This window comes from Barbus barbus, assembly GCF_936440315.1.
Source record: "Barbus barbus genome assembly, chromosome: 16".
Taxonomy (NCBI): domain Eukaryota; kingdom Metazoa; phylum Chordata; class Actinopteri; order Cypriniformes; family Cyprinidae; genus Barbus; species Barbus barbus.
Window position 1 is genome coordinate 11,983,064 of NC_136744.1, and position 13,115 is coordinate 11,996,178.

Consider the following 13,115-nt stretch of genomic DNA (forward strand, 5'->3'; position numbering starts at 1 on the left):
GTATCAGTGATTGTAATTTTTCAGACGAGATTCATGCTGCACTGTAACACATTAATACAATTGTCTCGTGTATTCATGTAACATGCAGATTATGGGCTTTGGGTTTAACACTAGTTAAACCGAGACAGCAGAAAATCAAAAGTTTTATTTTATTTTTTTTACTGCTGTGATGCAAGAAAATAAATCATCTTCTGCTTTGTCTCTGTTTAGTCTAAAATGAATCAAATGACATGCGTCTCGTATAAATAAATTTAAATTTATTTAGGAGAAGACTTTCTCAGATTATTCATGACGTGCGTTGAAAGTAGCGCTGAAGCAATGGAAAGTACCATTCATGATACACAGAGGGGTGATATTGAATACGCAAGAGGCCAATGGCCGCTGAATGTGATAGTTAAACATACCCTAGCTGAACTTTATCCAAAAATATATCAATGTAATTTCTATATTGTAATGTCTTTGCTATTGTACTATTAATATGCATTATTCATTACCACATTTTAAGTATGCGCACGTCTGCACAGAGACTGTGGACGTAAGAGATGTTCATCTCAATTCTCTTCCGGTTTCACAGAAATTATCAAAGTTTATTAATATAGGTCGTTTTCTACTCTCTTTTTTATTCAGAGAACACTAACCTTATACAATACAATAATTAATAAACAAGTAAAAGAACACTGGGTTAAAGATACAAAAGACAATTTTATAAAACTTAAAAATTACTTGGCCTTTATAATCTTTTTAATGCAAAGAGTCTCCAATAATGTCTGCGTCTCAGATTTTATTCAGAAACACAAAAAAGTTCCTTTGTACTAATAAAATGTACATGTATATTTATAGAAAAGGTATCCACAATTATTATAGGATGAATTAAATGAACAGGTTGCCATCCACCATTCTCATTCAGGCTGGACTAGAGCTAATATTCCCGCTGCCCCTTTAAGAGCTTTGCTAGAGATTTGGTTTCAGACTCGCGCAAACCGTCCTTTACTGGTTCAAACCGGTTTTCTGAGTCTGCGCAGTAAGTGTAAACAGGAAGAAGAGTGCAAAATTAAACAGTGTCGACTAACGTTGCGTTACATTGATAGGATCTGTTTGAAGTCGCGATGCAGGTGTACAGTATTCTTAAATGTGATTAATTTATGATTATGTAAAGTTGACTCGACCGAAGTTATTAGAGAAAATATCGGGTGATGCTAATTGGCGCTTCTGACATTGTTGAAACACGGGTCCAGTTCCCTTGCTCGAGCAGGCAGTCCAGATATAGTCCAGAAAGCTTTCAGCACCGTACGTGAATGACTGTCGTGTTTTTAACGAAGAAATTTGCAGCTAACGTTAACGTTAGTTCGTGCAGATAATCTGCATCCGATATAATTCCGCTCCCTGCCGGTGACCTACTAACCCAGTAACGGTGAATCGACTAGACCGATACTTCCAGCAGACATTAAATACAATTCACAATGGTTCAGAAAGACAAAATAATCGAGTCGACACAGTCAGAAAGTGAAGCAAATCCAGTATCCACCGATGCTGTTGCGGATACGCAGTGTCCATTGGACGAGCCCAGTATCGGGGTTGAGCGAACAGGCCGCAGGAAGTTCATCACTGGTGTGGTGGAGGGTGAGCAAATTTAAACAAATCCAACGTAATGTTGTCAAACGTAAAGCATATGCAACCATTAAAATGAGTCGAATTAGTTACCTACATTGCTAGAAAATATTTATTTATATATATATATATATATATATAGCTTAGGGTGTTTATTGACTGTTTGTGGAATATGCTGCGTTTGTCGAAAAAAAAATATATATATTTTTTTGTTCACCACAGGCTTCTATGGACGGCCATGGACTATGGAACAAAGGAAAGAGCTTTTCAGGAGGTATTGTGCAAACATCCTGCCCCTCTCTGATTCTGCTTGCCACTAAATCTCATTCTGTTTCGTTTAGACAAGTTTATGCATGTATTGTAATCGCTAATACTACTTTTGTATTTTATATTTGATGTGTTTCAGGCAGCAGAAATGGGGTTTGAACACCTATCTGTATGCCCCAAAAGATGACTACAAACACAGAATGTTTTGGAGAGAAATGTATTCTGTTGAGGAAGCAGGTGAAATATATATATATATATATTTTCATGCTTTTTTAAAAGGTACCGGTCGTTATGCTTTATTTGGCTTAAGTTTATGACTCTAATGTCTTTTGCTTTTAAAGACCAACTCACAACTTTAATAAGTGCTGCTAAAGAACATGGGATTGAGTTCATTTATGCCATTTCCCCTGGCCTGGACGTTACATTTTCAAATCAGAAGGAAGTGTCAACACTTAAAAGGAAGTTAGACCAGGTGAGAATGAACCTATTCAGAAGCATATTCTGCGCTGGTGCCAGTGTTTTTATGACCTACGTCCTCAATCTCTGTCTATCTTTTGTGCAGGTCTCTCATTTTGGGTGCAAGTCCTTTGCCTTACTGTTTGATGACATTGATCATAACATGTGTCCAGCTGACAAGGAGGTATTCAGCTCCTTTGCACATGCTCAAGTGTCTATCACCAATGAGCTCTTCCAATATTTGGGAGAACCTGAAATATTTTTATTTTGCCCCACAGGTAAGATTATTGTTATTATTAACTAACCATAGTTCTTTGTACAATGCTATCTAATGTTTTGTTTCTATTTTATAACTTTTTTCATAATTTTTTCATGTTTCTGTGTTCATAGAGTATTGTGGAACATTTTGTTACCCAAATGTGTCACAATCGCCTTACCTGCGCACAATAGGTGAAAAGCTGCTTCCTGGTATTGAGGTGCTGTGGACAGGTAAGTTGTGTTTTCATTGAGGGGACTGAGGGGACTCTTGTGGATTTTAAAAATGCCTTTCCGTGTTTGACAGGTCCCAAGGTAGTTTCTAAAGACATAACAGTTGAATCTATTGAAGAAGTCACAAAGATACTGAGGAGAGCTCCTGTCATCTGGGACAATATTCATGCTAATGACTATGATCAGAAGAGACTTTTCTTGGGGCCTTATAAAGGCAGGTCCACAGAACTCATCCCTCGGCTGAAGGGAGTCCTGACCAACCCTAACTGTGAATTTGAGTCTAATTTTGTGGCCATTCACACATTAGCCACGTGGTATAAGTCTAACATGAATGGAGTGAGAAAAGATGTTGTCATGAGTAAGTATGTCTTTATGAAAAGATTGTTTTTATAATGTTTATGTATTAAAATGAGCCAAAATTTTCTCTTAAAAGGTAAGTTCACCGAAAAATGAAAATGCTCATAATTTACTCACCCACATGTCATTCCTAACCTGTACGACTGTCTTTGTTGTTGTTGTTGTTGTTGTTGTTGAGCATAATGTGATATTCCAATATACTTTCATTGTAAGGACAAAAAAGATATATCTGTGCATATCTTTCAGTTAGCAAATGACTGATCCAATCGAATCCAAATGGACTTTTTTTTTTTCTCTCTCTCATTTGAGAAGCTGTCGTCACAATAGAAAAGACCATTGCAATTTCTGTTTTATGCTGACTCAAAGCAGTTAATATTTTAACATGGCTTTATGTCCCTAGAACAGCTAATATTCCAGGATTAATTTTTCCTTATGAATTCTACTTTAATCTTGATGTTATTGCAGAGTGCTTATTTTTACTAAGTGAAACATTTTGCTCCTATTATTGATAAAGATTGACTTAATTGATCAACATTATATCACATTTGTGTGTTTAATCTTGTTTGATTGTAGCTTCATAGCTTCTCATTTCTGTGTTTAGCGGACAGTGAAGACAGCACTGTGTCCATCCAAATAAAGTTGGAAAACGAGGGCAGTGATGAGGAGCTAGAAACGGACATCCTCTACAGCCCGCAGATCGCGCTCAAGCTTGCTCTCACTGAATGGCTTATCGAGTTTGGAGTGCCTCATCAGTACAACAGTAACTATTTCTTCTTTGTGTGATATTATGTAACGTGATCTTAGATGTTCTGAATTCGGTATCATCTGTCTTAACCTTTCTTTCTTAATCTTTCTTTCTTTTGTTCAGGTCGGCAGGTTCCTCACAGTGGAGCTAAAAGCACTTCTATAGATGTTTCTGCACTCACTGTGCCCAGTCTGGGCATTTCCACTACAGTGACTACAGTCTTCCAACAGCCCATCATGAGTCCAACCGTGCCCCTTAGCGATGAACCGCATGTGCTTGGCAAAGAAGAGGAGGTGGAAGTGGAGAAGAAGGAGTCCGATGAAGAACCCATGGAGATGGTCGTGGAGAAACACGACGAGGTGGACACGAAAAATGTCAATCAGATCCTCACAGAGATTGTCAAGGCTAAAATGACAGAAGATCTCAAACCCATGGACACGGACAAAGAGAGTCTGACAGAGTCCAAGTCCCCAGAGATGTCCATTCAAGAGGATTCAGGCAGCGACATTGCACCGATGCAGACTGATGATCAGCTCAATAAGGAAGTGTTTCTTCCAGGATCCAATGAGAAGCCACTGTTTACTGCTGAGCCACTTACTCTGGAGGATCTGACCCTGCTAGCTGAACTCTTCTACCTGCCGTACGAACACGGTCCCAAAGCAGTACAGATGTTGAAAGAGTTTAACTGGTTGAGAGCCAATAGCAATTACGTTAGTGTAAACTCCAAAGCAAAGGATCCAGAGAAGGTGAGAATTGTCATGTTTAAAAACAAGGTTTTGATGAATCTGATCAATAAGTAGTAGTTTTGTACAGCTAGGTGTCAATCTTTTTACATCAAACTGAACAACAATTCTCTACTTCCATGGTCATGGATAACTTTTAAAAATTGTGTTTATCTAGGCCATGGAGATTAAAATAATTTTAAAATTCATCAATTCCTGTAAATTCCTATAGTTAATGTACTTTCAGACTTAAATATTTAATAGGCTAAATATTGCTCTTGTGTAGGGTAAAATATCCTTGTCTGATTTGTGAGATAATCATTCTTTAGAGTTGGTTGATTTGAGTCTAATCCGCAAATTAACTGGTTCACAAATTAATCTGAATGATTAATTTGCCAATCTGAGTAGGTTTGAATGATTTAATGTAAAAGTCATAGAAATTTGTTGGTCAAAATGTATGAACTCTTTTAATTTGTCATGGCCTCGTTTTTGTCCATATCAAGTTAAATATGAACAAAAATATTTGCTCAGTATACTTTAGTCACAAAATGGTGGAAATACATTAATTACTTTCACCACATGGTGGTGCCTTTATGATTCACTTTGTAAGTAATTAGACATCTTTTGCAATTGTTCCTTAGCTGTGTTGAAGCAGGAGACATTTGATAGTGTGGAAATGATAAAGGTGGTATTCATATGTTTCACATAGGTAGCTGAATGGCAATCCAGAGCGGAAAAATTTGAGGAGATGTGCTGCTCCGTCATCCAGATGTTCACCAGACTCTCCAACTCAGCCAACAGGACCATTCTTTATGACCTGTATCCCTATATCTGGGATATAAAGAGTATCATCTCAATGGTGAAATCATTTGTTCAGTGGTTAGGTAGGTATGGCGACATCTCTTTGCTGCTCCTCAAGGCTTTTTAACCATGCTGAGCCCATGAAATACTTGAACGTTATTCGGTAGAATCCAAAAAGAATGAGCACTCATTTCAAAAGTCACCAGTTAATAAAACACACATCTACACTTTATGTACTGCACCATTTTATAGTGACGCTGTTAAGATTTCAGGTGCTCAAAATGCATTTCTTAACAGATGGTAGAGCATATTTTTAGAGTTTTAAATTAACACTTTTCTACTCAATTATAAGACCTTAGTTCTCACTCACAGTATGAACAGCTTCCACTTGCGCTACTGAAATTCCTTGGGCAAAGTCTGCCATTTATGGAAATTCAGTCTAGTGTACACTTGCTTTCTCTTACTTGTTTTCAAGTAATGTGTAAAGACTTTTTTTTCTTTTACTGACTGGATGCTGTCCTCATTGCTAGCCAGTGCCTCTCCTTCAGGCCACTCTTGATCAGGTAGAATGAATTGGACGGCTGTGGTCACAGTTGCCAGGGTGGGTCCTGCTGCTTGCTGTGCATTCAGTATCATTGTGCGTTAACTTGGCAACATCTGGGGTAATAAGCCCCTAGCGCGCCGCGCATGCGATCTTGGAAAGCAAGGCGGCTGTGTAAGGCTATTCTGGTGCAACATGAATGAATACTTTGTATATAATGGATTTTCTTTTACCATATATGATGATCATGAGCATATAGGAAGAAACTCCACAAACAACCTCATCGTATGCTTTACTCTAACTGAGCTGGTATGGTCTGGTCCAGTCCGCACACTACAGTCCAGCGAACTGTACACCAGTTCTCATGGTCCTATTATACAGTTGTGCAGTCAGCGAATTGAAGGGTCTCTTATCTGAGAAGCGCTTGTGTCATTAACCAGCCTTTTTATTTATGATGATTTTATTGAGAGACCTGTCACTTACTGAGAATGCCCGTGTTTGTTATCCATATAGCTTCAGGGCATCACTACGGTACAGTTAGAGTAATGGATTCTGCTCTAAATGAGGTTTTTGTTGGAAGTTGGTTGAGTAATTATAGCACCAGCATGGCCTGGGTTACCTTGGTAACCACATTTCATTCACAGGTTTCTGTCCAGCTTTATAACAAAGCAACACAGCAGGCAGCAACCAAAACTGGCATGCCACATCTAAATTGTTGTTAACTGATGGAAGGGAAAATCAAGTATATAATCTTCTGCACTAATGAGGGTCTTCTATACAATCTGAATCAAACTTGTTTTTTTAGAACACCCATAAAGGCTTCTCTTTATTTGAGATGACAAAATGTGATGTTGATTTAATTGGTGTAAATTTATTTGGATTTACTTATTCAGACTGTCCCCTCTCAATATGCTTTTTAGCCTCTGTTTGCTCGGACAGTCCAAATCCCAGTGCATTTTCAGCCAGCATTTCAAATGCATATCCAAAGTAGTGCAGATAGCATTCAGTCAGCGGCTCACTGCTGTTGTGCTGAGATCAGTTACTAATAAGCTCTTTTATTGTCTTTTCCCTTCGTTATGTACAGATGGAAGCACAAGTTTCTACTGCTGTTGGATGGACAGTGCCCGGTCTATGCACAGTGCTGCGATTACCATTTTTCTTTTTCGGGGTTTTATCGTTATTTTCTTTTTCATTATGTGTCTAAATTATTTAGTTTTTTTTCAATGTATCAGGAAAGGAAAGGTTTTGGATGAAGTCACATTTGCGCTGCGATAGCTCAAGTGTTAGGTGTTAACCCACCAATTCTTTTCTTTGGCAGCTCTAACATGACTTTTGTTTCTATCAGTAGGCCCAATTGAAATGGCTCAGACCAGCTTTACCACACCATCTTAGGGGAAAATTGATACCCTTGCCTCAGTCATCTAAACACACCTCCATAGTAAGACTATTAAGTTACAAAGAGAATAATTTTCTGGATAAACAAAAGACAAACAAACAAAAAAAGCAAAGGAAGTGGTTAAATTCCCCTCAGATGCTGTGTGTGTTGTGTGTCCTGCCATTTCATCACAGGATGTGTTTTAAGTATGGTCAAATTGATTGAAAACAGGAGAACTTTGTCTCCTGGATCTGCGCTGCATTTGTCTTGTTACATGACGCTGAGTCCTCATCCTCTCACATTGGTACTGTTGTTTAGAAACAACTGGATTTCCAGTTGCACTATAGAGCTTGTGTCTGCTCAACAGCAATGAAAATCACCCAATTTTATCATAGTTATCTGCTACAGGAGCAAGCAGGCATAGTGACTGGAAAGATTCAGTTGTTGCAGACTTTTGAATTAGGTTTTTATTTTGTGACTTGCCCATGATGGGTCCAGATCTGCTCCATCGATTATGTAAGATTAGATGATATGATATTTTAATCGATCAAAGAAATTGTCCACATTGGTGGCTGATGAAGAATGCTTGATAGTCATGTGACAAGGCAGATAGGTCTAAATGTGACTTCAGATGAAGGTTAGAATTGAGGGCTTAAACAGCTGAAGCTTATTTAGTACCAGCGAGCGAACTGATGACGTATCACCCACAACAGGTTGTCTAAAATGCAGGAAAAGCGATACAGCCAGTAATTCTTAAATGCTTCATTTTTTTCAAAACAGACTAGCAATATTATTCAGTTGAAGAGCTTGTGCTTGATACCTTATCCTAGATTGCATCACACACCTCACTTAATTCTAAAGGCCTAAGAATCATGTGAAAAAGGAATCATTTCAGTAATGTGCCCAAATCTGGCATTGCAGTCAGTGTAAGCCCACTGTCATTGTAAGCTTAAGCTGCTTGAGCCCTAGGCAGAAGATATCTGCAGTTTTCACTGTTGTTAATCTTGAGGTGTGTTCCATTATTGTAGTATCTACTTCTTTTTTTTTTTATTTTTTTTTTTTAAATGAAGTTATTTGGAAATAAGACGCCTACCCTATACCCCTTCCCCCTCATTATGCCAGAAAGCCCCTCACATAATGTCTCCGCTTGGATCTGATCTCAACAGGGTGTCGTAGTCAGTCATCAGCACAGTTCTTAAGTGGCGACCAAGAGCCCTGGGCCTTTAGGGGCGGTCTAGCAGGAGAGTTCCAGGTATCCAATATTGAATTACCAGCAAAATGTTACACGAAGATATATTTTCATTTGTTTTAGATGTTTTTATGGTTGCGAAACGGTACGGGTTGGTCTGTTTAAGGTGAGCTGTCAGCAGCTGCATAGAAAAACAAAGGGGTGTTGAGAGCCGATTGGGGTGATGGTGTTTTCTAAACTAGCCTAAATTTGGATTTCTTTCAGCAACTGCCCAAATGAGATGCTGCTTTTCCCCCTGCGCTTGCGACAGCGCAGCATGGTTAGGTTTTATTTTATGAAAACTTGTTTCTTTGCAGGAAAAAACACAACTTTTTGCCACATTGTCTGCGCATGCGTCCACAACACTGCGCTTGCGTGTGCGACAGCGAGCCTGCTCAAAGCTCCATGAACAAATTATTACTAATCCATAATCTCGGCATACTTAACATACCAGAATGATTCAGCTATTTGAAATAGTCTGTCAAAGAAAATGTGTTTTAAGCTGGAAATATTTGGTCATGGAGTTTTGCTTTGCGCGCCAGCTTCATCCTTTTCTCTACAGGAAGATCTTGCGCAGCGAAAAAGAGCGGGAAAGGAGCATCTCCTTTAGCCAGTTAAGCCTTTCTCAGACCAAGCCTGCGCAATTTTGTTTCATTTTTGTTTCTCTCAGAAAAAAAAGGTGGCAATGATTTTCAATGGTGCGTATCTTATGTATGATGTTTACGTGCTCTTGCTGTACACTGACCTACCAGAGAAGCCAGTTTACTTGTGAAGCGATTTATTCCCATGCCGATATTAGGCACATTCTTGTTCAGCTCCATTGTGTGAGGTCGGTTCAGCTGGAGCAGGTAAACAGCAGCTAAAGTTTCAGTAGCAGTGCAGTCACATGGTCAAATCTAGAGAGATACTAAACTGTGAAATGCTTTTGCTTTGGTCTCCACAGAGACTGTTGCCAATTGATGGGGCAAATGATCTTTTCTACCAGCCACCACCACCAATGCCAACTTCCAAAATCTATACCATAAGGCCTTACTTTCCCAAAGATGAGGTAAGTTTTGGCTGGGCATCAAGCCACTGATATCAGCCATTTTATTTTATTTCAGCAAAATTGTGTATGCAACTTTATGAAACACTAGTCACCAGGGAAGGTTTGCATCAGCCATTTGTAAGTTCTTACTTGAAACGTAAAGTTCAGACTAGGGTGAAGTAACTAGCTAGCTTGTAACTACCTACTGTAGCCTACTTCATTTGCTTGCACTATTTTTTCTTAAGGCAGAACGTAGCTATTAGTTCATAAGCTTTATGTTGAGGACATGACTTGTCTACAGCAAGATGTCTAGTATGAAAACTCTGTATATGCTCTGTCTAAATAAAACGTTGCTGTTGGCTGCTTGAATTCCCAGCTGAGGTGTCCTAGTTTAAGCTGTGCTTTTAGGTTTATTTGCAGCACATCTGAAGCATTCTGCTAAAACAGCAGTCTGGTCCACCTGTTATTCCTTAGAGGGCTCGCACTTTGTGGAATGAAAGCTGTCAGATGCCTTCACACACTCCATCTCTCTCATTCTGTGTCCTCAGTCTGCCATCTACAAGATCTGCAAAGAGATGTTCACTGAGGGCTGTGATGGCATCTCTTTCTCTGACGATTCACCGGACCTTATTGGAGACAGGTGTGGTCTGAGATTTCACTGTGTGTAGTCACATTAATGTATTATGGGTGTTTTTTTATTTTTTAATAACGTGAAATTTGTACCATCATCTTCCTCATCGCAGGTTAGTTGGAGGTTTCCTGACGCACAGCCCAGACTATGGCTTTGTGCTTGAGGATGAGGAAGGTATCTGTGGTTATGCTCTGGGCACTGTGGATGTCAAACCTTTTGTGAAGAAATGCAAGATGAGTTGGATTCCATTCATGCAGGAGAAATACAACAAGCCAGACACAGAGAAGGACCTGTCAGAGGCTGAGGTTAGCATGCCATGGCTTCTTCATCAAACTATTCTTTTTATGGAACAATTTACTGAACTTTCAGACAAAATCTTTTTTGCCCAAAAAAAAAAATAGAGAGAAATTTTGATCATGTTGATAATTTAGAGGCCTTTCTTGTATCAAATATGTTATGTTTAGAACAGGTTTATGGCAACTTTAATAATTTTTTCCCCCTATAGAAAATGATGCTAAGTTTCCATGAGGAGGAGGAAGGTTTACCAGAATCATTCCTCAGTAACTTCCCATCACTCATTAAAGTGGACATTCACGCAAAGGTTACTGACCCCAGTGTTGCCAAAAGCATGATGGGATGTCTCCTCTCATCATTGAAAGCCAATGGTAGGTCAAATTAGGTTGTGTGGCATGTGCATTTGTTTAACACGATACCATTAATAATTGCTATAGTAATAACATTGTTATTACACAGTAATTGGTAATTAATTAATACATTAAAGCTGCTTTTAAATTCCATGTGATCTCTCATCCACCCCCACCCCCCCACAATCATACTATAGTTTACTTTACTTTGACTTTAGTAAGCAGTGTTTATAGTTCATAAATGTCGACATGTTAGAGAACATGAAAAGCTGCAGTGATTTGTTTGAATTCTTTGTTTCATAAACACATCTTTTCCTCCTCGGTTGTCAGGCTCACATGGTGCTTTCTGTGAGGTCCGGCAGATAGACAAAAGGATGTTGGACTTTTATAGCAAACTGGGCTGCTTTGAAGTGGCCAAAATGGAGGGATTCCCAAAAGACGTTATTATGATGGGGAGAAGTTTGTGAATCTGAGCCGCCGAGAAGAAAAAAGCATACAGAAGGAGCCTCCCAGAAACTGCACAAAGCTTTGGCCCCAACACGTTACCTGTTCATGTAACTATCACAAGTTTTGTAATTGCAACTCTGGTGGCCTGTAGCTTAATTCACATCATATGCTGAATGCACTTCTAGAATTTTAGGCGCTGTTCATTCATTTTGCCAGTGTGTGGTGGAAGTTCGAAAGTGTGTGCGCACATACGCACACATTGGTGTCTTCAGAAATGGAAAAAGAATTGAAGTGAGTCTGCAAGGGTAATTCGGGACGCACAAGTTACTTTTAATTTTTTCTGATTGACTGATCGCTTGAATTGGCCAAGTGCCATTGAACCCACTAAATCTAGATATGGCCGAGGTGCAGTTTGTTTTCAGCATATGTGCATGTTTAAGTTAACGTCTAGATCCTCCAGATTAAAAACTTGCCGTTGCTTGATAAGAGACATCTTCACTTTGCTGTTTTTAATCATTTCAGTGCTTTACAGTGTTCAGTGCAATAACCTAGAAGGACTTCATAATAGTATGGGTTTGTGTTATTGCTTTCCAGGACATTGTAATAAATTCGGACATTTTCCAGGTTCAAACAGTGTCTGTGAGCTCTCGTATGGAGAACACAGCAGGCTAAAGCTATCCTTTAAGGTTTTGAATGCTGCTCAGGTATTATTTAGAAAATAAAAAGCTGAAATTGAACTTTGAGCAGGCAGAAGTAAATACAGTTAAACCATAAAGTCTGATGTCTTTAAGACCGCATGATATACTTTTGTGTAAGCCTTTAGCATGTGTATTAATTAATTCAATTAATTCAACAATTCTTCCTTTGTTTAAAGTGGTAAATTATACAATTCTGAGACACAACAGGGTTACATTATAATTCTGAGATGCTGATGTGTTTACAAAAAAAAAAAAAAAAAAAAATTTGTTTACAATTTGTAACGTAAACCTTAAGACCAGTGCCCTGTCCCAAATTAAAGTGAAAACTGAAAATAAATGAAGGTACATTAGTGAATTATCTTTAAAATTCCTGAGTTGTTTTCTGTTGCCTGAAGAGAATAACTTTGTTGTTCTTTAATGGCAGTCTGCCTCTTCGTCAATACATTTAAAAATCCCTGCAGTTTGAAGTTTGGTTTCTCTGAAGTCCACTCTGCAATGTCAGTGCCAGGATTGTTTGCCTGAATGTAGGTACAAAAGAAACCGTTTATTCTGTATTTACAACACTTTTTAAACCAAAATTACTGTCAGATTTTTTTTTTCATATTATTATTATTATTATTCTTTTTCTGTGTTGTGCTATATTCTGAAAAACTAAATGAGGACAAAGGGTTCCTGCAGATTCCAATATGTAATGTTTAAAATCCCTGAGTTAAAGAAAAATGTAAATAGTTCTGTGCATGTGATGGACCAACAGTTTAGACAGTTTTTCCACCCCATTTTAGGGAAATTTGTAAAAAAAAAAAAAAAAAAAAAGTCTATTGTTTATCTCTATATGGCTTGTTGCTTCATTTTATTTTGGTTGATCATCCAATGTAAAAATGTTTTGTTTTTGTTTTTTTTATTATGCTTTTTTTTTTTTTTTTTAATGAAGACCTTTCTGTACTTTGACGTAATTATGATTATGTATATGTAATATAGTTGTAATTTCTGTAAGGGTTGTATGTAATTAAGATGGCTATTAAAATGTTAAATAGGAAAAAATATATAATCTGTGGTTAGTGAGTTAAATGAAAAAATGC

The 13,115-nt window shown here is 38.1% G+C and overlaps 1 protein-coding gene across 1 annotated transcript; it reads left to right on the forward strand.

Moving 5' to 3' along the window:
• Positions 1-968: 968 nt before the first annotated feature.
• Positions 969-13,072, forward strand: LOC306882613 (protein O-GlcNAcase-like). Its single transcript, XM_079437348.1, has 16 exons — positions 969-1,620; positions 1,831-1,882; positions 2,015-2,112; positions 2,217-2,347; positions 2,438-2,609; positions 2,722-2,820; positions 2,894-3,178; positions 3,779-3,937; positions 4,046-4,668; positions 5,354-5,528; positions 8,528-8,613; positions 9,533-9,637; positions 10,165-10,256; positions 10,360-10,552; positions 10,753-10,912; positions 11,222-13,072. The coding sequence occupies exons 1-16, from the start codon at positions 1,461-1,463 to the stop codon at positions 11,356-11,358; spliced, it is 2,727 nt and encodes a 908-aa protein (XP_079293474.1). The 5' UTR covers positions 969-1,460; the 3' UTR covers positions 11,359-13,072.
• Positions 13,073-13,115: the final 43 nt, after the last annotated feature.

Excerpts from the sequence above, each read along its gene's own strand:
- LOC306882613 (XM_079437348.1), top strand. The coding sequence starts at position 1,461 with ATGGTTCAGAAAGACAAAATAATCGAGTCGACACAGTCAGAAAGTGAA. Across the intron at positions 2,610-2,721 it reads ATTTTTATTTTGCCCCACAG|AGTATTGTGGAACATTTTGT; the intron begins GTAAGATTATTG and ends CTGTGTTCATAG. Across the intron at positions 10,553-10,752 it reads AGGACCTGTCAGAGGCTGAG|AAAATGATGCTAAGTTTCCA; the intron begins GTTAGCATGCCA and ends TTCCCCCTATAG.